This window comes from Zootoca vivipara, chromosome 7, assembly GCF_963506605.1.
Source record: "Zootoca vivipara chromosome 7, rZooViv1.1, whole genome shotgun sequence".
Classification (NCBI taxonomy): domain Eukaryota; kingdom Metazoa; phylum Chordata; class Lepidosauria; order Squamata; family Lacertidae; genus Zootoca; species Zootoca vivipara.
The window spans coordinates 73375564-73401472 of record NC_083282.1 but is presented as its reverse complement, the minus strand read 5'-3'; the positions used below and the strand labels follow the sequence as shown (position 1 = coordinate 73401472).

Genomic DNA, 25909 nt, shown 5'->3' with positions numbered 1-25909 from the left:
TACCATCCAGATGTTCTGTACACCTTAGAAGTTGTAGTCCAAAACATTTGGAGGGCATCAGGTTAGCAATGGCAAGTCACAGATGCCATTCCTATGCACTAGTAGCTTCCTATTTTAAATGTTTCAACACACCTTTGAAGATCTCTTGGAAACCACAGTTGTTTTAAGAATTCTGCGGTCTCCTTTGACATTCTTCGCCACTTGGCACTGGCTGACAAGCTGCCTCTGACCTAATTCAAGGTACTGCTGGGCACATTTCAAATCCGAAATTGACTTGGAAAGGCACAGATTTCAGTCCCTTCCTCTTCAGAAGGTCAGCTAGCCACAACAGCAACTTTGGAACTTTGTTCAATGTGGTTCAAAAATTGCCCCTGAACAGAACATGGAACTGTGGAGAAGCCCAAGTAATTTCCAGCCAGTGGCTCTTAAGCCTGCATTTGGATCGATGTTACAATCAACACAGAAACAGAAAAGTATGAGGTGTGCTAATCCAAAAAGTACTTACCAGTTGTGAGCTCCTTTAGCTGCTGCTGTAGCGTAATGGAGGCATTATACGTTCGAAATACCTTGGCTGTAAGTCCTTCCATAAGGTCTTGAAGATGCTTATTTAAGATGCTAGTCTAAGGGGAAGAAATAAAGGAGGCTTAAATTAATTCCAGCATTCATCAGCAGAACACCTCAACCTGTGCACCCTCCTTACTCTCGTAATTTGAGGAGATGGGAAGTGGGAGGATAAGCCTATCAGTGGCTGGTGGCCACCATGGCTTTGTTCTACCTCTGCTGTCCAAGGAAGTATGTCTCTGAATACCAGTTGCTGCGAATCACAAGTGAGAAGGGCTCTGCTGCACTCGAATCCTGTATCTGGGCATGAGCTATATGACAATTCAGCAGAAGCGAGAGATACACTAACAGATGCAACTGGGGGAAATGGTTGTGGGCACAGCATGGAAGCAGATAATATTACTACTACTACAGCAACGAAAAGGGAGAGTCTGCAGTTAGGGAGGCTGGGGTATTTTGTACAAGAAAGACACATTTCCTTTTCACGTGACACAGATACTCCAACTAAATTCCAAGAGGGGCAAACTCATCTATTTTAAGCTAGTCTTAAACCCTTTTCAGATTTTTTTTTTTTGGGGGGGGGGAGACCACCTCCAGCTTGTGTGTCAAATTAAGCCCACCAGGTGAGCCAATTTGGTCCACGTGGCCATCTTTGGCAGGCCACACCTCCTTGTCACTCCCCTGATGACACATGTGTATCAGAAGAGGCAGCTGCCAAGGAACAACTGTGAGTGCACATTTTTTGGCAGCTTACCTTCAGCACTGTTTAAATTTGGCACTGCTGACAATGTTGCACTCAGGAGCTCTGGAACAGAAACCAGATCCCTGTTGCTTTCCGCAAGGCATGGATCCACCCAATGCCATATGATGTCAGGCATTTAACGTGTGGTGAACCTTTCGGATTCCACCTCCTAGAGCAATGCATTTCTCCAACTATTACGTAGGGACTTATGAATGCTTGGTGGGTGGGGAGATCATGGGAAAGTGTTTCTGCCTCCAACTATATGCATTCATTAGTGCAGGCACCCCCAACTCAGCCCTCCAGCTGTTTTGGGACTACAACTCCCATCATCCCTGACCACTGGTCCTGTTAGCTAGGGATGATGGGAGTTGTAGTCTCAAACGGCTGGAGGGCCAAGTTTGGGGATGCCTGCATTAGAGTGTTCTCTTCAGATGCATGTAGATCAGAGGTGGAGCCTGCTTTCCTCCCCGCCCGCCTAGTATGCTCAGTGTCCCCAGAATGAATGCCTGAAAGCGGATTTAGTGAACTGGTAAGCTGGGAATAACAACCCTCTGGCCCTCTTTGGACTACAGCCAGCTCCCATCATCTCTGACCATGAGCCATACTAGCTGGGGTTGATAGGAGTGGGAGCCCACAATCCCTATGGTCAACAATGGAGCTTGTGTTACACATTTTTTATGTGTTTCCAATCTTTACAGGGCACCCTATAACAAAAAGTTCTCAGGGCAGCTTATAGGATAAACGAAAGAGGAATGCAATCAAATGTGATGCAGCGCTAAAAATCAAACCCCAAATTAAAATAGAGAAACAGAAACAAGCCCACAGTACTGTATCCTTCTCTCAAGGATACTTGTCAGTTTCTATGAGGGCAGATTTCAGTTCCATGAACTCTTCTGTTAAATACAAAACTGTCTGCACCATAAGCAGCCTGTTAAAAATCACACCTTTTTCCAAGCCAGTGTAAAGGGAACTATAATCACAGCAAGAATTCCCATTTAAAAACCCAGCCAAGGTTATCATTTATGATTAACTGTCAAGTACCAGGTATGGAAGGCACTCACATTAAGTCTATCGAAGAGGTCATCTTCAGGCTGTTTGTTTTCCATGAACAACTGAAGATTCTTAAAAACCTACAAGGCAAACGGATGAGAGAGAAGACGACCATTACAGAATGAAAAAAAGAAACTGGATGGACATCATCCCAAATTGATGGTGGTATAACATGCTCCTCACTAATTCACATGTCCATGCTTACATGTACACAAAGCAGAAGGAACACTGTTCTCTACTGGCTTACAGGAAGTGTGTTGGTGGATCCTGCAAACAAGGGATAGGAGTACGTAGACTACTATTCATCAGTGGTGTTGGGGGGAAAGAAGCAACAAATATTTTCCTGACTGAAGAGGTAAATCAAAGAATTGGGGTGCCTTCCCAATAAGAATAGGCTGAAAGCACTGAGGTAGAGAAGATATTGGGGGGGGGGAGCGATGGAACTTTATAAAAACAATTAACACTATGGAGACAGTGAAGAAAAAGAAAATTAAAGAATGATCCATTAACCAGGAAGGTTCTAAACCTCCTTGTTTAGATGCAGTTGGTAAGAGCACGAGCCTCTTAATCTCAGGGTTGTGGGTCTTTGGGCAAAACAATTCCTGCACTGCAGGGGGTTGGACTAGATTACCCTTGTGGTCCCATCCAACTCTACATTTCTATGACTCCAAGATGTGAAATATTTATGTTCATATGGACACTGTACTTACTCAGGGTGAGACCTAAAGACTCACCAGAAGAAAGACAATTCAGTAAGGCGACTGAATTTTCAGACTCCCTTTCATTAAATGATAAACGCACAAGAAAAATCCTTACCCTTTTCTCAACGGGGACTTTGTTGTAGTATCGTATGGAATCCTTTCCAAGGAAGTCAAATTCTACCACATATTCCTGGCCATCCAACTCCGGATGCAAATTAATATGTTCTACACGGAGGGAGCAGCAGCCCACTGTGTCAGCAGTCTCCCCTTCCTCTTTCTCATTACCAGCTCTCAAAGCAAGCTGCAAATATGAAACAATGAAAGAGAGCAGAGAGATGTCAGAAATAGCACTCAAAACAGGAGGAGGCATTTTTAACCCCATTGGTTAGCCAGTGAGAAGCTGCTTCAGGATTCCTTGTGCTAAGAAGCTATCAGTTGAAACTCCAGAGCTGAGATTATAGCATTTGTAAATGCAACTGAAAGAATACACTAGGCTTGGTCCCATGTTATCTATTTGCTTAGGTGACTGGGGGCTTGTCTGTGTGCCATCCACATGCCTTAATGAGCTAACACGGGGCAGTGCTTATGGGTAAGTTAGTGCCACTTTTACCAATGATGCTGCAGCAAAATTCCATTTATCATCATTTGACTCCAGAATAAATCTGCTCACTTTGACTGCCATCTCCTAACAGCATTACAAAAGGTAAATTGTGTGTGCGTCCTGAGGAAATTGGGCAGAATTTTACCTGCACTCACATTCAGTCAGCTCACAGTTAAGCAATCACAAAAAGCAGTGCATTTGCCAAGGAAAGCTGCCTATCTCTGCTTCGGGAATATTTCTGGATTATTCAATTCCATTGGCACCTACTTCAAACATCTCTTCAGCACATTTAGTACCGTTGTGCTTAGAAATTTATCAGTTTCAAACCAATGCTTCAACAAGTCTAAGCTGAGGAGCCCTGCCTAGACAATAAAAAAAAAGGAAGGAACTGGAAAAGTGACAGATTCTCACTTTGTCAATGAAGTACAGCGCAACCGCCCTCTGCCGCACTTTCATCTCTTTGGACTTCCAGTCTTCTCGATAATTATTTCGAATCTTATCTACACATTTCTTCAGTCTCCGAGCAGTCTCATATTTCTGCCAGTCCTTCTCACCCTGCAGAGGCAATCACAAGGAACAACATGATGACCTGCTCCAGAACATAAAGGCTCCAGTTTGGAGATGGAGCGTATTTTGAGAATACTTTCCCAAGATTCCCTCATTGCCACCATACAGACATTATTCGACTTGATCATTACTGCCTATTTCAGAAGTGCCTCAGGGGTTAAGAAGTTTTAAAGACCCACAAAGCTGGCAGAAGAGTCGCAAAAAAGTAATGAAGTACTCTTTGGATCTTCCATTTAAGGACACATTGATTCCTTAGGAAAGGTCAGTAGTGCAGTAGTCCCTGGTTCAACTCCAGCATCTCCAGGAAGGGCTGGGAAAGACTCCCGTCTGAAATCCTGGAGAGCTGCTTGCAGTCAGTGTAGATGCTGCCGAACTAGATGGAGCCGTGGGTTGGCTTTGTACAGGCAGATTTCTAAGCTATAGAGCATTGGACATGTCAGAAGTAGCTTGCAAGTTTTCAGACAAACATTCACCTTGATTCTAGAACTGGGATTCAACATGATGTACTTAATAGATCCTTGGATGTTCTCTGTCCATGACACCAACCAGGTCACCTTGTTATCATGCCGGACTTCTTTCCATTTATGTCCAGGGGGAGGGGGAGGAACTTTTGAATCTCTGTACAAGAAAACAAACAAACAAGAACACAACAATGGTTTCAAAACTGAAAAAGACTACAAACTGTGAATAACAGCAAAATACAACCAGGAGATACTGGTAATTTATTCAGTTTAGTTCAGACAATTGAAGCTGGCACCATTAACTGAAATGAAAGTCAGAATACGAACTGTCTAGATTCTCCAGATATTTATAGGCCTCAAGCCTGGCAATCAGAAAAACCAAGTGTGTAAATGTTTGCATCAATTCTTGTATATATCTGCTTTAAGAATCTTAAAGGTTTTACAGTAAACAAGGCCTATGCTATTCTTACAAATAAAAACTACTATGCTATTTAGACACTGTAATGTTTTGAAACAGCCCTGTCGAGGTATGTTAAGAACTCTGCAACCTTTACCCTGCCCTCATGCTTCTATAAATCACTTTTGTAGAAATACCAAACTGCCTAAGCAGCTGAAATCTTACCTCACTCCATCAACTCTCACCATCACCTTCCCCAAACCTTGCTTACTGAAGAGAATATTCTGCTCCTTAGGCAGACCAGGCTATCAATATTCTAAGGTCTCCTGAAAGTGGGCATGTTGCAATTGCTCTTTTGCCTTAAAATATAAGCTACCATGTCCTGAACTGCAGATTTTTTTTTCAACAGGTCTGACACGGTAAACATTGGGCAAGAGAGATCCCATGTTATTACAGTATACCAGGGACCAAGTTTGGATGGGGCTATACCCTCTACAATCTATTAAAGAGCTACGATGTAATCTGTGGTCTGAAGTGATATAAGGCAAGTGATTTTTTAAAAGCTAACAAAGTCTTACGCTGAACAGTAGAATGCCTGTTTGTCTCAAAGTAAGCTGCTTTGAGCTTACCAAAGGAAAAGGGAGGGTGGAAATGCAACCACCATCTACTAATATTTTAAAATACTTTTTTAAAAAAAGAAACAAACTAATGATGTGACCGTTGCTTGTGAACTACGGTGAAAAGTTCACAAGTGGCACTTGACGTGGTATGTACTGAACTTCAACTCTTGGGCTGCACTTATGTCAAAGGAGAAACAACGGATTCTACTTGGCAGAGAGGTTATCCAGAGCGAAAAGCCTGAACACAGCTGTTACGCATTATAACCAAACGTCTCTCCTAGCTAGTGTGTTAAATCTCCCATGCTCACTTGCTACAATTGATGATGATGTCTTCTGGCATTATCCGCCTCTTCAGCATGCCCATTTTGGGATGGTTTCCACGCCCTCTGAAGAGACCTGGAGGCTCAATCTTAAAGTTGGCAATTCTTTCCTTATGGTTATCCATGATACAATAGCCATATTCTTTTAATAACCGCTCGTTCTCCTCTTTAATTTTCTAGGGGAAAACGAACACCCACAAAAAAGGGGAAAAAATTACAACACAGTCCAAACCACACTATAAATTATTCAGAGCCAGAGTTACAAGAAATTCATTAGCTCCATCCAGGTTGTGCTGCAAGAGGCATTTTACAAGTACAGCAAAGCACAGTGAAAGAAAGCAGCTGTGATCTCGAGAGCGTTAATAGTCACAGGCCTACTAAACACAGTTCAGAAAGAACTTGAAATATCCCCAGCATTTCAAGATCCCATCCTTCCACCATGACTAGCCCATCTCAACCACACTTCTCATTTATCTGAAGTCTTATCTCTGGGCCAGCATTTAATCTCTTCCTTAACTCACCATTTAGCACCCCATCATTTTAGATTGTACCCTTTTGTTTGCACCTTGAAACAACAACAACAAATTCTAAATCGTTACCTGTTTTTCCTCCTTGGTCATCTGTTTTCTGGCTTCTGACTGCGCTTTGAAATACTGGCTCATATGGTTAAAGTCACACTTGCTGAGGCTGGTGATGGTACTCTTTTCTTCATGGGTCATTTCCTGCAAAAAAGAAATCTGAATCTGTAAAATGCTTAAAAAGGAAACTGCACTCCACCTTGTTTTCAGTAAAGTCAGTTTGGATCCTGCTATTGTATATAAGATCAGGGAAGTTACAACAAGAGCTATAAACCTATAAAAGGCAAAATGCAGAATGGAAGAACATCATGGTTTCATCTTTGAGAGTCATCAACATCTAATTAAGAAAGAAGGCATCCTTCAGCAAACCATACTCAGTGCTGAGAGATGAAACCTTATCAACATTCTACACCAAAGAAGTCTCTGAAGTCAGGGACTGTATGTCAAGTATATTCCTACAATTTCATGTTATTTCCAAGGGAGCTTGAAATCCTGATTTCAAACCCCTTTCAGGGACAGAATGGGGAGCGCAGAACTGAATGGAGAGAGGGAGGTAAGGAAGAATTCCAGATTGCTGTGCAGAGTCACACGCCTGGACTCGGGAAGCCCTTCTTAGCTTTCCTCTAATTATTAAAATTTTCACCAGGCATTGCCAGGATGGATTTGATATTCGGGCTTTTTAAAAGAATGCTAAGACTCTCAGGGTGCCAAATACTGCACTTGAACAATGCTCCTGCAGGCATTGTTTATTACAGAAGTATCCCTGTCTCCTAGGAGTCCAGAGGGAAATATAGGAAGCTCTCTCAGTTTATCTGAACAATGCTGTGAGGTATCTAGGCTGAGAAATGATTTCTTCCAAGCAGCTAAAGGCAGAATATGATACTTTACTCCAATCATTTCATCTTCATAAAAACCATGAAAGATAGAAGAGGTTGAAAAACTGGTCTGATGGCATCCAATGATACTACACTAGCTATTATACATTATTTTGATCATACTTGTTCCATGTTCCATGTACAGAAGAGAACGCAGCCAGCCTGCCAATCCTGGGTCACCTGTGACAGCCTATTTAATATACTTCATCACTTGGCAGATTGATTCTAGTCAGGAAAGCTTTTAATAAAAGGTTCCTGGTCCGCAGCGTTTTAAGTAGAGCGTGCCTGTGATAAACACAGACACATTTCACTGTTTCAGACAGTTTGTGGCCATTCTAGGACAGCACTTCAGACAAAGTAAATAAAAATAAAAATCAAGCCATTTCAACTTAACCAAAGCATTAGGCAGCACTGCTATCACCAGGCAAAAAGAGCGGTCTCTTCTTCGCACGACTGACAGCTCTAGTAGTTCCCAACTTTAGGATACAGGTACAACAATGGATACCAGACAATATGCCTCTAAGGCATTATTTAAGCTCCAACTGCTTAAATCTTGGCAACCATAAGCATACACAAGCATAATATAATTTTACTTGCAAAATATAATTTATTTAAAATCTGTATTTTAAACATTGACTACAAACTGGGAGGCACAAAATTTCTTTGAATAAGAAACTTATCTGTGCATTCTAAATCCCCCAAAATACAAAAGCCAAATGTAAATGCCACATATAAACAAATCAACCCTCCTGCTTAAACACTACAAGGAAATTCTCTATTTGCCAAATGGAGGAGGGATGACTTCACGTCTCTGGCTTAGATTTCCTCTTGACTCTCCTCTTGCCCCCTTATAGCACAAGTAGGAATCTGCTTTCTTCACTTCTCTTCTTTTCCTTCCTGTTGTAGGAGTTTCTCTCTTTTCTCAGCCAAACAAAATGTAGCAAATCTGTTCTATTCCTCCCCAGAACATTTCAAATTCTCTCTTACTCACTCACTCAAAGTTGCACGTGCAGTAATAGTGACTGGCTGTTGGGAAACAACTAAGGCAAACAGAAGCAAATTTCCTGCCCTTCCTCAAGCAAAGAACCCCAAGTGTTCAATGAGGAAGCAAAGAAGCAAAGAGCCATCTGCTACTACCATAAAAGCAACAATTTAGCAGGTGTCCAGGCAAGTGGCAAACTGCATGCCTACTTTAGCTACGGAACCTACGGAACCAAACACTCCCACCCTTCCATAACATTGTCCATACCTTTCTCCAGTCTTTGAAGAAGTTTTTCCTGAAGATGTCCTTTGTAGTGTATTCGTGATCAAGCATTTTTGCAAAGAACGTTGCTACTTCTTCTGCTTTGGGACTGAGCTTCATAACTTTACCTACAACGGAGAAGGCAATCCATGAGGAAACAGGAAAAAACGAGGTGGCATCCTACAGACACTCAGCCCCTCAACCAGCCTACTCCTCTTACCTCAGAGAGAAGGGATCCAGGAACATCCCTCCCCAGCGTTGGCCCTCTGTGGATATACAACGCACAGCCAAAATAATGACCCTACAAACAAGTTATTGAACATCCTTGTGTTTCAGGAGAAGCCAGGGGTCAGGAGGAGGAGGGCTGTAACCAAAGTCACACACTGGGCTCCAAAAAATTTTATTGGCAGTACAATTTTACCTTACATTCACTAACCTAACCCAGCATCTTTATATCAGTTAGCATGAAAATAGTGTTGGGTCTGATCCTAAGTTTTTTCAGAAGAGAATGAAATCAGGTACTCCAATTTTGGGTTTCTGTTTCACTTTTAAAGAGAAAGAGCACAGGAATTTTTGCTCCTTTAAAGAGGGAGACTCTGGAACCGTGTTAATATGCGAAATGACCAACATACAAACAAGGAGAGGAGGAAATAGCTCCCAAAACAACCAAGGGAAGAGGCCAACAGTAGAAAGAGCACACTGAAGAGGAAAAGGCTAAGTTAAGAAACTCAGCAGTCACAGATCACAGGGAGAGCCAGACTGGAAGGGGAGGGGGAATTCCCCTGGAGAGGTGGTGAAAGGCCTTGAAGACGCTGCCTGTCTAATCCAGTAGGGGGAGCTATCCCACTCAGGAATGTGCTCCAGCTCTGTCCTTGGGAAGAAGTGCAATCTCCAACAAAGTATGGCATTAATGTTTTGAATTTATCCATTGAGTTTTATTAGCTCTCACTTCCTTTTCTGGGGATACTTAAAAAAAACTTTCTTTTTGTATCTCCCAAGTCTTTTCCACTATCCTCTTTACCCAGTCAAACCATCCCATTCCCACTCCCCTCAACTGTCAGTCTGCAGGCATTGAGCACATTCAGGGTTTGTTTGCAATTTAGTTGTTCCCGGACAACGACAATAAAGATTTATCTTATCTTTGGGTTTTTTTTTGGAGAGGGGTGGAGTTATTCCTTCTTAGTTCCTCTGCCCAAGTCTTCTTGCACTTCTGCAAACCTCAAGTGTACCCCGAGTTTGCCAACAACATCCTCCTGTGTGTGGCTTTCACTATTTCCAGTTAATTTGCAACAGTATTCAGATAACTGATTTGGAATTAGAATACAGGATGATGGAATCTCTTAACTCTTCTCCTGTGGGTGTACAGTGAGACTCTCTTCTCTGACTACAGTGAGTTCAATCCTATTATTCTACAAGAGGTGAAGCAATCAAAGGATTCCGAAGGGTGAAGAGCATCATAGGAGTTCAGCTGCATGCTCCCGCATAACAACATTGGCTTGCCATGAGGCCTGGTGGGGCCGACCCCATTATATGCATAAAGCAAGGGATAAAGGCATTAGGCTCTCATGGCAGAAAAAGTAATAGCTGACATGCCCATCATCAGACTGTCTTCCTCTTTATCCTGTTCTTGAGGATCATATAACTGGCACAAGAGTCCTCCATACTGGGCTGATTTTGTGCTATGTGAGGGGACGCTGGTATTTCTAACTCCACTGGCTTAAAAAGTTGTTGTTAAAAGGCTGCCTGCTTGATATACCAGTGATTCGTGACTGTCCTCTTTCCCCTTGACTGAAGAATTGTAATAGAGGCTCAGCATGAAATAACTAGCTGTGCAGAAAGGCAGATTTTCCCACAGCTCAAGGGGGAAGCAATTGCTGCATCAATGTGATGCAGACCCAACATCTCCCCCTTTCTAACCAATGTGACTAATGTAGGCCCAGACCGTGCTAACGTCACACCAGTCCTTCAGTGCACCCAGGGAAGGTGCTTGCCAGCATTCCACAGCAATACCAAACAGGAACAAATATTTCAATTGCCAGCAGCCTAAAGAGTTGGCATCGTTTCAGAATAATGGATTCCTGTGAAATCCAATCCAGCTACTACTCGTACTAGTATAGTTAAGCCAGACAGAGAAGGCAATATGGAGTCTTCATGATGCATAGGGTGTACCCAGGGTGGGGGTGGGGAGAAGAGGAATTTTCCATTAGCTTGAAGGAAGTAAACTAGAAAAGTACTACAGAAAACTACTAAGAAGAGTATACTTCTGAATGTTGTAAAAGATATATGTCCATCTGATCTATTTTGGAACATCTATTTTGGAAGATTAGGAACATCGGAATGATGTTCACTTGACATTTTGTGCTCTGATAGGGATATCAAACTCACAAGGGCATAGAGGTACAATCTGAGGTGTGTCCTTTCGAATATTCAGAAGCACAATCAGAAAGGGACTGGTTCCCTGCTTCTATCTATCTTTGAGCATGAAGGAGGTAGAAAGTGGAGAAGGGAGTGTACAGTCCAATTCCTGTGGTCTCATAATGCTAAAACAAGGTTTAACATAATGTCTGGATGGGACCAGTAACTACATCGAGTGCCAGAAGTTCATGTGCTATTAAGACAGTTTCTAGGATGATTTGGTAGGGAGACTGAACATAAACCATTTGGGGATTTTATAAATTAGTGGCAGCTTGGTCAAACTGCATTCAACTGATTTCATTGTGATAGGGCCAGAGGTGTTTATTCCCCCCAAAATATAAATATCAAGTTAATTTAAATTGCTCACAAACTTGCTTGGGGAGATTACTTGGGCATAGATGCCATAAGCTTTCAACTAACTCATATGGGCCAATTAATCTCTCTCACATTTCATATTTTAAAGGAACTTGAAAAGGTAGTTTCTAATGATGGCAGCAATCTCCGGAGCCAGCATAAATAGTCATGTCAACCTCCTTTCCAGTAAATTTAATCTCTCAAACACTGGAAAGGGTCCAACACTCATTATAGATGAGTCAGAACCAGGAAATACAACAGGGATAGGGCGGGAAGAAGATATGGATAATCTCTGAATTGACCTTTGGTCAATGGGCAGGGACAGTATGTTAAGTGGCAATACCTTGCTCTGGAAGCAAAGGACCCTCAACCAGCTTTAGCAGTACAGAACTAGGAGTGGCCATCAATGAGAACATGCCTTGCATTCTAACTGGGAAGATGCATGTAGGCAATGAATGCACATCAGTTGCACATGACGAATCCCACTGCCCAAAACGGCACTGGGTCAGACTTGAGAAATAAAACCACTTTAAATGAAAATATTTTTACCATTGTCATTTAAAAAAATGAAAGGGAAAAAAGCATTATCTCTGAACAACTTTCGCTGATGTGAGAACCCACCACTGAAATGCATTCCACTTTCTCAAAAGAAACCTCATTTAATATGACTGGATATTTCACAAGTGTCTTCCTATGCAATTTTTTCATTCCTGCTACTAATGCGTTAACATTTCTAAAGGACACTGCATTCACAGCTCTGAGAATGATCCAGCACTTCCGTGCAGACATCAGGGAGCACAAGGGAACACTGCATCCTGTCTCTGTACCAGTAACAGTTCACTGTCCACACAGGGGGGCAAGAGGGTTAAGGATTGTCACATCACAAGCCTTGAATGGAGGAGGAGGAGGAAAGGGAGATGGACAGATCTTTACTCAGCAGCCTCCAGAATCCAGTACTGGTTGCATGGTTGTGCAGCTGAAATTCCAACCACCTCCAGAGAATATATAAACCACCAGCTGCATTTTACCAGCATGGGACGACCCTCCCTACAAGGTCTCCCAGTATGGGCTTTTTCTGCCTCATGAATGCTCATTATAAGACACCTATTTCTTCACCAAACACCAGCCTTTAGTAGCTTACCATCATAGTAGAATTTGACATTTTCAGGCACAGGTTCATATGGTGGTGCAAACACAGGGCCTTTGTGTTCCAAGAATTTCCACTTGATACCTTCAGGATAGCGCTCTTCCTCCCACCTTTAAAAAAAAGGGGGTAGGGGGTGGGAGAGAGAAACACGTGCTCATTCAAATGCCACATGCGCGGATTCAGAATCTACAAACGGGGCATCATGAATGCTAAAATTAGTCAATTCAGCAAATCATCCTTTCATTTACTCCATTTACTTACTTCATTTTTATAATGCCTAAGACACTCAATATAATTCAGCATATTAGAACAGGAAATGGTACAAAACATTCTCAACTTCCTTGCCTCTGACTTCCCTGAGAGGATATAGGCCTTTCTTAAAAAGCCCCAGGGAAGGCTGCGGTGGGGCTGCCCCAACAGTTCAGACTTGGTGGTTATATTCTTCCTCGCCTGGGCTCCTCGTTTCCACCTTCCCTCAGGGCACATGGGTTTTGTTTTATTTTATTCATTCACACAAAACTTCCTACTATATTTTAATCTAGAAAGCCAACCCGTTGTGCTACACACATTACCCATGTCTGCTTTTATCAGCCAGCACTTTCTGACCGCCTCACAAGCAAGACAATATATTCCAGGCTTCTTCACAACAAAGCTAGCATTGTTTTTTATGTCAGTTTAGATGTATGTCTTATTTGTATACACCACTTGGGGTGTTAGTAAAAGCAACAAGGAGAAGAAATCCCCAGAGTAACCTGCACTAGGGTCAGTGACCTCTCCTGTGGTCAGCAGAGGGAAATGATGATTAATGTTGCTTGAGGTACAGAAATGGCACAGCCAAACTCATCCTAACTTAAATGTCTATTGGGTTGTACTGGCAGCAGCGGATGACACTTTTCTGCAATAACACTAAATCCAAACCTGTAAGGCTCAAATTCTCAGGTACCGTACTTGTCATGTTTCTACAGAAAAACCTGAAACGGCATTTTTCCTAAACCAGGTACAAGGATTCTCGTATCTTTCTTCCTAGATTCACTCAGCAACTGGCTTATGTGTTTTCTCTATCTGTATTTCAAGCGGCGGAACTGAAGGTCACTTAATATCTTACAGCAGAAGCAGCCACTGGGTAAAGGGCGGGTAGATCCTATTTTTAAAAAGTTTTGTTTTCATTGCGTGTAGAAACATACAGAGAGCAAAGATGCTCCTCAACTTTTTTCTATGGTGTATACCAGGCAGGAAGCGAGCGAGAAGGGGAGAGGATCTTTTAGCTTCCACTTTATTACTGTGTGGAAAGAGCTCTTAGCAACAGTTTTTTAAGGTGTCCTGCAGCTATCACACACTGCGTGAAGTAGCTCCAAAAGAAATAGTGGTTGGATAGGGATACAGAAGGATCCTAAAAGATAAAAAAGAAACATTGGAAGCATCCCAAAGTATCATAAATTACCTCCATGCTAGTTTCACCAGCTCTACCACTTGGAAAGAGTTGCTATGACTTAGATCTTAGCCATTTTCACCCCTAACTATGTGGGAATACAGAGAGACTTCATTATCTACCACTACAACTAGTGTTGAGAATAATAGCTTGGTTTCTCATATTACTTATCTGATAGGAGGTTGGCATTACTCCTCTAAAATCCAATCCTCCCAACCAAACAGGTTTCTTTTAAAACAACTAGCATCTCTCCACCACCCCCCACAATACCCCGTGGTCCAGAGGCGGGAAGCCAAGATGGCGTCGTTAGCAGCAGCCCCGTTCTGAGCTCCGTGTTAGTAATGTGGTTTTATCAATGTGGTACCCCCTGGCCCAGGCTTCCCCAAACTAAGGCCCACCGGAAATGGCACACATGTGGTGACCCGGAAGTGCATCATTTCCGGCACATCCGGGCTGGAAGAGGCCCATGTGCACAAGCTATTTCTGGTGTTCCGGCGACCCGTAAGTGTGCTGAAAATTGTGTGCGCGCCCATGTATGGGCGCGCGCTCCTGCGCACTCCGGCCCGCAGCACGGTCGGCCCTCGGCGAGGCAAGTTTGGGAACCCCTGCCCTGGTCAGATCTGCTTGAGGTGGGCCCGGGGGGGGGGGGCATCACCAGCTGGATAATTACATGCAAATTTCTGGGAGTTAATTGGGCAACGTGGGCTAGCAGTTTTCATTTGAAAGCAGGATCACTTCAAAAGTGTGGCTGCTGTGCTCCACAGGGTACAAGGGTGGGAGTGGGCAATGGTAAGAACCAGCAAGAAAGCACTCACTACTTGCATGGATGAACAACTCTACATTAAGCTTAACATATTTGCTTGGCCATGTGTTTGTTTTTTCCCCTAGAACTCTTACATTTATCAGCTGGTGTTAGGCTGTAAAACAGTGGTGGGGAGACAAAGCAGCAATGGCCAATCGTGGCTCCCTGACATGTGCACATATTACATTTTTAAAAAATATATTCCTTGCATTTGTATTTTTTTAAGTACACAAAAGTAAAGACAGAGTGCCCTGCATTGTAATGGACATTGTGTTTCACAATAAAACACAGAAACAAGAAGCATAAAGCGAAGAAAAAGTAAGGTGAATACCACAAGCTCTTCCTCAGAACTATTTTCTATTGAAACCGCCAACAAATTCTCAATGAAAATGATCCTCAGGTTTTGAAGCCATAAAGTATGTTTAAATAACTGCTGGAATGTTTTCACTTAATCAGTTTGTTGACACAGCCTCTCTCCAAGGAATGTATCTCGAAACACTGGGAGTTGGCTAGCCAAAAGTGACAGAACTAAAGAACAAAGTGACAGAACTAAAGAACAAACAAACAAAAAGTTATTCAAAACACACTGTTGTATAAAGTGGATTGCAATGCAATACACCATTTCAACGCTGTTAGCATCGTGTCCATTTTAAGCAAAATTCAGAATCAAATCAGCCTTGATCCAGAAAAGCATGGAGGGATGCCATGCATGTAGTAAGGCCTTGAATTTTCAATCATAGACAGTTGCTTTCACAGGCTTCTTTTAAAATTCCCTGTGGTATGAGGTTGGCTAATGCTCAGGAATGTTAGTAAAAAAGACGACTAGCTTTACATCCCTGTATATGCCTAAAAAAGGTTGGTTATGTTTGTGGACTGCAGCCTGAAAGGGTTAACGTTTTGAAGGAAGGCTAAGCAGCATTTTCTTAACACAAAAGCAAGAGTCATGAAGACCGATTCTCTTGCAAAAGGCATACTAGTTTGGAAGGTAAGAAAATAAGCAGAACTACAAAAAGCATTAAGGTATTATGGTTCAAAGGAGGTAAGCTTTCAACTGTTAAGATTCGTCAACAAAAGCTTCAGTGGATTAATTAGTAGAGTCCAACTTTAAAATTAGGTGCCAGGCTATTTTTTTGCAGGGCTGGGGAATAAGAATGTTTCAAAAACCTTCCTTGGAAGTTTTTAAGCAGAGGTTGGATGGCCATCTGTCTTGGACGCTTTAGCTGAGATTCCTGCATTGCAAGGAGTTCAACAAAATGACCCTCAAGATCCCTTCCAATTTCAAGATTCTATTATTTCACCTGCTCGAAAATGATGAGGCAGTGTTTTCTACCCCTTGATAAAAAGGTGTAGAGGGAGGGGGTCTACTTGCTAGTGTAATTCAAGGGACCATTGGTCTGGCTGCCTCAGCAACAGGGACACGCTCCCTTAGTCTAAGCAACTGCTAACTGGAAGAACAAAATGAAGGTAAGAGCCCTGATAGATCAGACGGAAAACACCAGCCTGTCCCAGCCTATGGGAAACTCACAAGCAGAACCCGATTGCAGCAACACTGTTCACACTTGTGATTCCCAGCAACTGGTATAAACGAGAAAGGGCTAATAGTCCTTGATAGACTGATGCTCTGTGAACAATGGCATCGTGAATAATGAACAGTGGCTGTGAGGAGGTGTTTAAAAAATGTACTTCAGTGAAGGGTAGAGGGCTTTTTGAATGAACATTTTCACTGCTCCTAACTGGCAATTTTTGTTGAGCAAATATAACTTTATGAAATCAGCACAGCGCTAGTTGTAAACTTCACTTATTTTTGTGATACTTTTTGCTGCTGGTGAAATTGATATAACAGAAAACAAAAAAAAACTACAGTTAAACGTTCCATTTAATAACAGATAGACATTCCACCTAATAATAAGAGAAACGAAAGTTATGACTTTAGTACCTCAGGACTTCTAACAAAATGGATACTAAATTTTTGTTCCAATGATAGATCAGTTGGTTGAAAGCCGATTATTAACCTAACAAATCCTTAACTAGTTGAGAGCTCGAACTGGGGTTCTCCTTTTCCCTTTAAAATGGAAGATAATCCTGTTTGCAGCTTTGAAGTTCAACCACATAGAGTTTTCAGTCAGCATTTTTTCAGATATAAGAGGAAGCAGCCAGCCACAGGCTGAAATTTTAGAGGTGTGTTACCATTTCCATTTCTGCTCCTCTTCTTTTTTTGTTTTCTTCTTCTTCATGTCTCCTTCAGGAGGCTTCTTATCTTTGCTCTTTATTTTCTTGGGTTTAATATCCTGAAAAGATATTTTTTTAAAGAGAGAGATGCTATACAGGGAGTAGTTTTACAAGATACTCTTACATTTAAAAACAAATAAATTTTGTAAGAAACCATTTGAAATGTGCTTCTCACAAAAATGGCCCTTGGTCTGAATCAAACTACAGTGGTACCTCGGTTTAAGTACACAATTGGTTCCGGAAGTCTGTACTTAACCTGAAGCAAACTTTCCCATTGAAAGTAATGGAAAGTGGATTAATCCGTTCCAGACGGGTCCGCGGAGTACTTAAACTGAAAGTACTCAAACCGAAGCGTACTTAAACCGAGGTATGACTGTACAGTGGTGCCTCGCTAGACGAAATTAATTCGTTCCACAGGTCTTTTCTTATAGCGAAAAATTCGTCTAGCGAATCCCATAGGAACACATTAATTGAATTTTAATGCATTCCTATGGGAAACCGCGATTCCCTAGTCGAATTTTTCGTAAAACGCATTCGTCTAGCGAGGCAACCTCCGCTCGAAAAATCCTTTCGTTAAGCGGAAATTTCGTTAAGCAGGGCATTTGTTAAGCGAGGCACCACTGTACTTATTCAGAGAAGTGAAAGAGCATAATGTAGAGAAAAAAGGAGATGAGTACCACTTAGCCCAAGGATGGAGGATGAGTTGAAACTTTTTGGTGAGCAGAGCCCAGGCACCAGTATGGTCTCTGCATGAATCTAGCCAAAAATCAGGATCTCTACATACTGATCTTAACATGTACTCTAGAACGAGACATCATGTGTTTTTTGGTGAATGTTTTCAGATGAATGCTAAATTAGATATTCTAAGCAAATTAAAGTATTCTTTCTCCACAGTTGTCACCACAACCTGTTATTACCCCAGAGATCCAGAAAATATAAATTCAACCAAACCTCCTCTTCTTCCTGTTTCCGCTTCTTTGATTTTTTTATATCTTCAGTTTTGATCTTCTTGGGTTTGTAGTCGACACTGAAACAGATCCAACAATTGTAAACAAATCATTTATTTCCAGTTCCGGATTTTATTACTCTCACCCTCCACCCACAAATGTTGCCGCTGTGCTGCTTGTAGCCTGTATTCCAAAAGCACCAACACCCCAATTCTTGCGACTCGGATAAAGCCTACTGCTTGACTTTATGAGTTATACATTTCCTGAAGCCCCTTCCCCTTCTGTAAGGACACAACTACTTTCCAGCGTCTGTAGACAAATGCCAGTTCTCTACCTGTGCTACGCACACACTGACACCATATTACACATGGCTGCTGCAGAATACAATCAAGAAATATAATCTGCTATTTTTGTATTGACGCAACCTGTTGCCCCTCATTTGCACTGATCACTTTTCTTCTCTTTGCTGTTGCAGGACGGGGGTGGGGGGAAGAGTTTAAATTCCCTTTGCAGCAGAAAGGGGTTACACTAATAGGATGATTGATACTGGCCCTGACCCAGTGTGAATCCCAGTGGTCCCAGATGGAGTAGCGGGATCCAGATCACTGTGATACACACATCTGGTCCACAGTTGCTTCCATATTAACATCTCCCTTGCAGGATCAGGGCAATTCACTATAGAAGACAGCTGGGGTTCACAAAGTATTATTAGCACTCACTATTCATTCAGTCCTTAACATTTTGTCTCACTCATTATTCTTTTACAGGTAGGTAGCTGTGTTGGTCTGAGTCGAAGCAAAATAAAAAAATTCCTTCAGTAGCACCTTAAAGACCAACTAAGTTTTTATTTTGGTATGAGCTTTCGTGTGCTTGCACACTTCTTCAGATGTGCATGCACACGAAAGCTCATACCAAAATAAAAACTTAGTTGGTCTTTAAGGTGCTACTGAAGGAATTTTTTTATTTTGCTTCGACTCAGACCAACACGGCTACGGTACCTACCTGTAACTAGAACTATGGAAGGCACCACATTGAGCCGCATGAAATGGAAGTCCATCAACCTCTGTGTATCTGAAGAAGTGTGCATGCACATGAAAGCTCATACCAAAATAAAAACTTAGTTGGTCTTTAAGGTGCTACTGAAGGAATTTTTTCATTATTCTTTTGTTTTATAAAAGCATTTGTCAGCTACCTTTCAAAAGATCAAGGCAGCTTACATACATAAAATGAAAACGAACAGAAAACTGCGCTATTAAAAAAAAGTACCCCCCCCCCACAATGTGGCCCACCCTCAAGGGTAATTAAAAGCATTCACTTTTCACTGAGTGGCATGATGAAGTCTGAGTGACAACTGATATCTGGAATGGGCAAAAGAACTTAAGCCCTTAAATCCATTTATTTCAATGGGTCTACTCTGAGTTATGACTTAGCAAGATACTATAGTTGCTTCCTATAAGAAAGATCCAAATGTCCCATTATTCCCACTTTTCACTGTAGGTAATGTTCACAAGCTACTCACTCATCATCCTCTCGGGGTCTCTTTAAGGGCTTATAGTCTTCTTTGTAGTAGCCGTCGTCATCCATTTCTTCTTTAATACAAGGTGGGCTAGAGAGAAAAGGAAATGAGTTTAGTCAAGAACATGAATACTGTACTAAGCTTCAGCGTGTAGCCTGACTTCACCTACCACTTCAACCCACGCGAGGAGAACTCTCTCATTATCCCTGCCATATTTAGAGTTGAACAGGATGTGTGACTTTCATATAGTTTCAGCTAAACTGAAAATGGAACACCATATTGCAGGGCTGGTGGGGTTCTGCCCCCCACCCCCACCCCGATTTTGGTGTTAGCAAAAAAGAAAATTTAAATAAACACATTCCGGAAAGTAGATCCCAACACCCTGATGGGGATACAAATAACTTCCCGCTTCTTAGCTGATTTGTTTATGGTTTCCTCCAAACTCTCTCCCATGACACCCTACTAGGTTTCTATTAAGGCTGCATAGAAAAATGAGAAAAAAAATCCTACAACAATGGGACAATGGATTACAAATCCTGAACACAAACTTGTAGGTATTGGCAAGTATTAAGTGTTAAAGATGTGCCAGATCCAAACTACTTGATTGCTTTTTAGTTACAACAATTCAAGTTTTAAAATTGTTTTAATAAATCTACTCTCCCTGAAATATCCACATACTGGATATTGGGGTATTCCATAATATAAATTACTAGTTCTATTTTGTTTTACCTACAGGTATGCATGGCATTTTTGTACGGTGTGTGCGTGTATTCTTATTTAAAGAGAATTTGTGGCTTGCCCTTTCAGTGAAAACCACGGTGGATCAAAGCATATAAAACAATGTAACAAAAAGTGGCTGTGTTCAAACATCACATTGACCCAGACGTCCTACCTCACCATGGTTTATCAGGAATGAGCAGCATGCTAATGCACGCTGCCTGATCGCAAAACTGGAAAAACTCAGCAGTGCTGGCAAATACACCTCTCTACAGTTACTGGGAACAAACGCATGCTGCTAAAGGAGCCATCTTGATGGAAGTCACTTTATAAAGCTACTCAGGAGACCACATTTCAGTCATTGAAAGCTAATTTATCGCGTTGACTCTAAAAACACACTTTTCCCAAAGGCTACAATTCTGCAGCTATTTTGCGCTGAAGATTGCTTTCTGTGGAATACAAAAGATCTTAGAGCTGCAGTCTGCTTGGATGTTTCAGTGCAGTGCAAACTCCACAAAACCCAAAAACACTGCAAGCAATGAGGTCACCTTCTGCAGTGCCATCTCTCGTCTAAAAAGATGTAGCCTGATCTGCTTTCCACTTCAAATATCTAACATTGATAAGATCAGCTGGTAATACAAGACAGCAGAGTAAAATACTTGTGCATGGAATGCCAGTATTTTAAAGTACAAAGGCACTGCAGATTTTTAAAGGCTGTGTTTTAAATCAATCCAGCATTGTGCCTCAAAATGCAGGCGATTGCTGGAAACAGGCTGCATGATAGTGGAAAAGTCTGGTGTCAGTTCCACAAGGTATTTATGCTGAGCATAACTGCTGCTGGCTTTTTTACAAGCGGGTTTTACATTCTTAAGATTGCAGTTCCAAGAAATACCAAAAGGGGTCCTTGCTTTCTTCTACTAAGAATCAAGTAGTTTATATATGCTTGAATACTGTTTTAGAAACAGTGCACAGGAGGAACAACTTTAGTTTGACCCTAAATTCCCAGTTCTTCTACTGAGCGTTTGATATTGATAGGGAACAACTTTAAAAGTCAATGTTATTTTAGAGGAGGAGTTTGGATTTGATATCCCGCTTTATCACTACCCGAAGGAGTCTCAAAGCGGCTAACATTCTCCTTTCCCTTCCTCTCCCACAACAAACACTCTTTGAGGTGAGTGAGGCTGAGAGACTTCAGAGAAGTGTGACTATCCCAAGGTCACCCAGCAGCTGCATGTGGAGGAGCGGAGACGCGAACCGATTATGAGTCTACCGCTCTTTACCACTACACCACACTGGCTCTTTATCAGGGCCAAGAAGGTTCTATGTCTACATTGGATTAAAAAAGAGAAGTGCATAAGAGAATCCTTTACAATCTTATTTCTGTCCGTATAGCTGGTTTTTAAACACAAAAAAGCTTTCCCATCTTTGATTTTAGGTTTTCTTTATGCCAACAGAAAAGAGGATCGCAGAACTCTCAGGGATCCCACTGAGAGAAATTCCACTCATCTTCTGGGTACAAGTCAAAACTAAAAATCTAACAGTCTTCTTCACACAAGGCTCCCAGTTGCATACCTGGAGAAGCCATTTTCTTTTTCCTTCTTTATTTTCACTTCACCAGATGATTTACTCTGAAAATAGAAGTGAGAGCTGGTTAGTAAGCTATAAAAGCACTGTCATATCTTCCCTGTGCATCCAAATGCAACTGACAAAAGACCCTTGTACCAGGAGCAAGTGCACCTCTAGCTATTCCTCAGAAATTATTGCATTATGAGTTATTCCTCAGCATTACTGGATCCGGCAAATCCCAAATACGTGCTCTATCCTGCTGTTTTCCTATCTATCTAGATCAGGCATCCCCAAACTGCGATCCTCCAAATGTTTTGGCCTACAACGCCCATGATCCCTAGCTAAGAGGACCAGTGGTCAGGGATGATGGGAATTGTAATCCAAAACATCTGGAGGGCTGAAGTTTGGGGATGCCTGATCTAGATGTTCTCCTCAAGTTTTTCCTTTTGTCTGGCCACAACTGCAGAATTTGCTATCAACTCCTTAGCCAGGTGGCGCTGTGGTTAAAACCACTGAGCCTAGGGCTTGCTGATCAGAAGGTCGGCGGTTCGAATCCCTGTGACGGGGTGAGCTCCCGTTGCTTGGTCCCAGCTCCTGCCAACCTAGCAGTTCGAAAGCACGTCAAAATGCAAGTAGATAAATAGGAACCGCTACAGCGGGAAGGTAAACGGCGTTTCCATGTGCTGCTCTGGTTTGCCAGAAGCGGCTTTGTCATGCTGGCCACATGACCAGGAAGCTATACGCTGGCTCCCTCGGCCAATAATGCGAGATGAGCGCGCAACCCCAGAGTCGGTCACGACTGGACCTAATGGTCAGGGGTCCCTTTACCTTTACCTTAGCTTATTTAGACAAGGCTTCTGCTCGTACTGTTACACTGCATAATTATGCACTTTGCCCAGACATGAACAGATGGGGTAGGAAAATTATCAAGGTACTGTCTGTCCCTCTTCCGTCTGTCAAGGCTGGGCTAAGGTGTGCACCTGCATCAGTGCAATGTTTGTAATATCCTGCATCAAGTTACCTACAGATTCAGAATCCCTTCTCATGTGGAACACAACGTGTGCTGAAATTCGGCTTGTAGCTGCTATGAAGTTTAACATGACTTTTATTATGACAAGTTTACAACAGCCATTTAAACAGACACTCAGTGATGTCATCTAACACCTAATGCCACGGCTCTTATACTCATAGCCTTGAGTTTCTGTTGAAACTGTACATGGGGTTTGACTTGCAAAACAGCTTTAAAATGTCAAAAATGTGAAGCTGCTCGTGTCTTTATCCACAACAAAAGCCCATTCCAAAGCAGTGCCATTCAGCCCCACCACCACTCTGTACCTTTTCTTCCTTTCGTTTCTCCTTGTCTCTATCTTTGTGTTTGTCTTTGTGTTTGTCGTGTTTCTCTGAGCTGCCATCTTTGTGTTTGGTTTTCTCCTTCTCTTTGTGTTTCTTCTCCGAGGAGTCTTTGTGCTCACTGGAAGATACAAGAGTCAGTTCAGAGAAGAGGCAGTTGGGACAGGATGGGTAGCAACAACCAAGCAGATTGAAGTGCCAAGCCCTAGGAAATTCTCTGTTAATATGAAGAATCACACAACCGTAGCAATAAGGAACATAGTAAAGTCAAGATGCCTCGGGGACACCACAGACTAATGCATTTTCGCCTGGAGGAGTTTCAACAATATACAGTCATACTTCGGGTTATAGCCGCTTCAGGTTGTGCACCGCACCAAACCCGGAAGTCCCGGAATGGGTTACTTCCGGGTTTTGGCGCATGCGCAGAAGCACCAAATTGCAACATGTGCAAATGCAGCGCTGCAGATTGCGAAAGCTGCGGGTTGCAAATGTGCCTCCCGCACGGATCACGTTCACAACCCAACCGTCTACTGTATATGCACTGTTCAGTACACCCTAATCCCAGTACTAACATCTTGGCATTTATGCTTTCGACAGCAGACATTAACTGGAACCTTCAGTGGATTTGCCCCCCCCCCCTACTGAGACAGGGGTAAGAAGAAAACAAATACTGTAGTTATAACACCAAACATCATATTTATGGCTCATACTGATATTGATTAATTTATTAGATGAGAGAAACAGAGGTACACTGCATTTAAGCAATGGGCTGTGATTCACTCAATTCAGCCACTAGGGGAGCCAGAAATTGAGTTCAGGAGTTCTTTCATGTCTAGTTACATGCTCCTCCTGTTAGTGCAATTTAGAAACCAATGATACATGTGCCATATGACCTTTGCCAAGCCTCACTTCTTCCCTCTCCCCACCAGTGGCCTGTGTCACTTATGAGGGAAAGAACAAATAGAAGATATATTAGGGCTAAAAAAATGGATGGGTTTTCATTACATCAGAAAGAAAATGGTATGTCTCTAATTCTATTCTAATGCCAAAATCAAAACAAAACCAGTCTCTTTAGAAAGTGGTCCATTTCCCAATTCAGTGGCTGCTTAGATCACAATAAGCAGAATTAAACTTGTAGATTACAGTGATGAATTGTTGAAAAACCCTTGAAGATGTGGTATATCCTGCTAGGGACAGATTTAAGGCTCATGTGTGATTACATTATATCCAGGCACATGATAAAGAAAGCAGCTCTTAGAGAACTCCAACATTGTATTTTGAGAAGTCAACTGCAGCCTTCTCCTATTACACTCATTAGGTTACCTTACTTCATTATCTTGCCCCTCAATGACTCTGCAAGCTAAGTACTCTGGATTCCCCTTTCATTCTTCCCACTTGCTAGTGCCACTCTATTTCTTATGGTTTGATTCTCAACTCCCACAAGCCCTTCCAATGTGACTTCCTGCTTCTTGAATCTGGAAAATTCTCCGTCCTTAATGTAGAGACATATACCACAATAAAGTCAAATAAGCAACTACCTATATTTATTACATTTTTATTCTGCCCATATCCCAATAATGTATTTTAATGTACTTTTTCTTGGTTTTAATGAATGTATGGTATTGTTTGTTTTTTGTAAAGTTGATTTAAGTTGCCTGCGACAAGAAAAAGCATCTAATAAACTTAAATAACAACAATATAGAACAAGTGCACGTGCTGCCTCCCCATATTTCAGCTCACAACCACGCTGAAAAGGTTAGACTAAGCGATAGTGACCATGCACATGAAAGCTTATACCCAGAAAAAACTTAGTTGGTCTCTAAGGTGCTACTGGACAATTTTTTAATTCATTTCGACTGCGTCAGACCAACACAGCTACCTACCTGAATCTAGTGACCACCTATGCTCATCAAATTAACTTCATAACCAAGTGGGGATTTGAACCTGGGTCTCCCCAGGTCTGGTTAAACACTATATAATACCAGCCTTCAGTGTCGTATATCTTTTCCAAATGCCCATAAAACATTTAGTCCTTTTAAAAATGGGGGTGCAATTTCTTCACGTTTATGAGTCACTTCATCATATGTATTTAAGACAAGAACCACTACATATAAAGAAATCATATTTACCAAATACAAAAAGATGGAATTTTACAAATCTTACACAGCAGGGGTGGCCAACTCCAGAGACTGTAATCTACTCACAGAGTTAAAGACTGGCAGTGATCTACCTCCTTTTTGGGGGTTCAGGTCAAAGTTGTTGAGCTTTCTTTAGGAAGGAAATCCATGTATTTTGGGGTTCAGGTCAAAGTTACTGAGCTTTTTTAGGGAGGAGGAAATCCCTGTTTTGGGGGGGTGCAGGGTGAAAATGTTGAGCTTTTTTTAGGGGGGCCAAACTTGTTGAGCTTCTAGTGGGGAGCCAGTGATCTACCACAGACGTCCAGTGATCTACCGGTAGATCACAATCTACCTGTTGGATGTGCCTGTTATACAGTATAGATATAAGTAATATTTTATTTTGGTACTTAAAACATAAAATGAGTCCTATTGGTCACGTCTATCTAATACAGGCACCCCCAAACTTTGGCCCTCCAGATGTTTTGGACTACAATTCCCATCATCCCTGACCACTGGTCCTGTTAGCTAGGGATCATGGGAGTTGTAGGCCAAAACATCTGGAGGACCGCAGTTTGGGGATGCCTGCTCTATAGCTTCAACAGAA

General features: G+C 42.0%; 1 protein-coding gene across 1 annotated transcript in view; it reads right to left on the bottom strand.

The window, feature by feature from the left end:
* TOP1 (DNA topoisomerase I) overlaps window positions 1-25909 on the bottom strand; it is a 76583-nt gene that overhangs the window by 7814 nt on the left and 42860 nt on the right. Inside the window, exons 4-17 of the mRNA XM_035121457.2 lie at window positions 23174-23309; window positions 21845-21900; window positions 19559-19645; window positions 18044-18119; window positions 17051-17151; window positions 12627-12742; window positions 8723-8844; window positions 6620-6742; window positions 6009-6196; window positions 4696-4840; window positions 4067-4210; window positions 3170-3355; window positions 2365-2433; window positions 506-620 (exon numbers count right to left, since the gene is read on the bottom strand). Of these exons, the coding sequence (XP_034977348.1) occupies window positions 506-620; window positions 2365-2433; window positions 3170-3355; window positions 4067-4210; window positions 4696-4840; window positions 6009-6196; window positions 6620-6742; window positions 8723-8844; window positions 12627-12742; window positions 17051-17151; window positions 18044-18119; window positions 19559-19645; window positions 21845-21900; window positions 23174-23309 (1664 nt within the window). The remainder of the gene's footprint in view (window positions 1-505; window positions 621-2364; window positions 2434-3169; window positions 3356-4066; window positions 4211-4695; window positions 4841-6008; window positions 6197-6619; window positions 6743-8722; window positions 8845-12626; window positions 12743-17050; window positions 17152-18043; window positions 18120-19558; window positions 19646-21844; window positions 21901-23173; window positions 23310-25909) is intronic.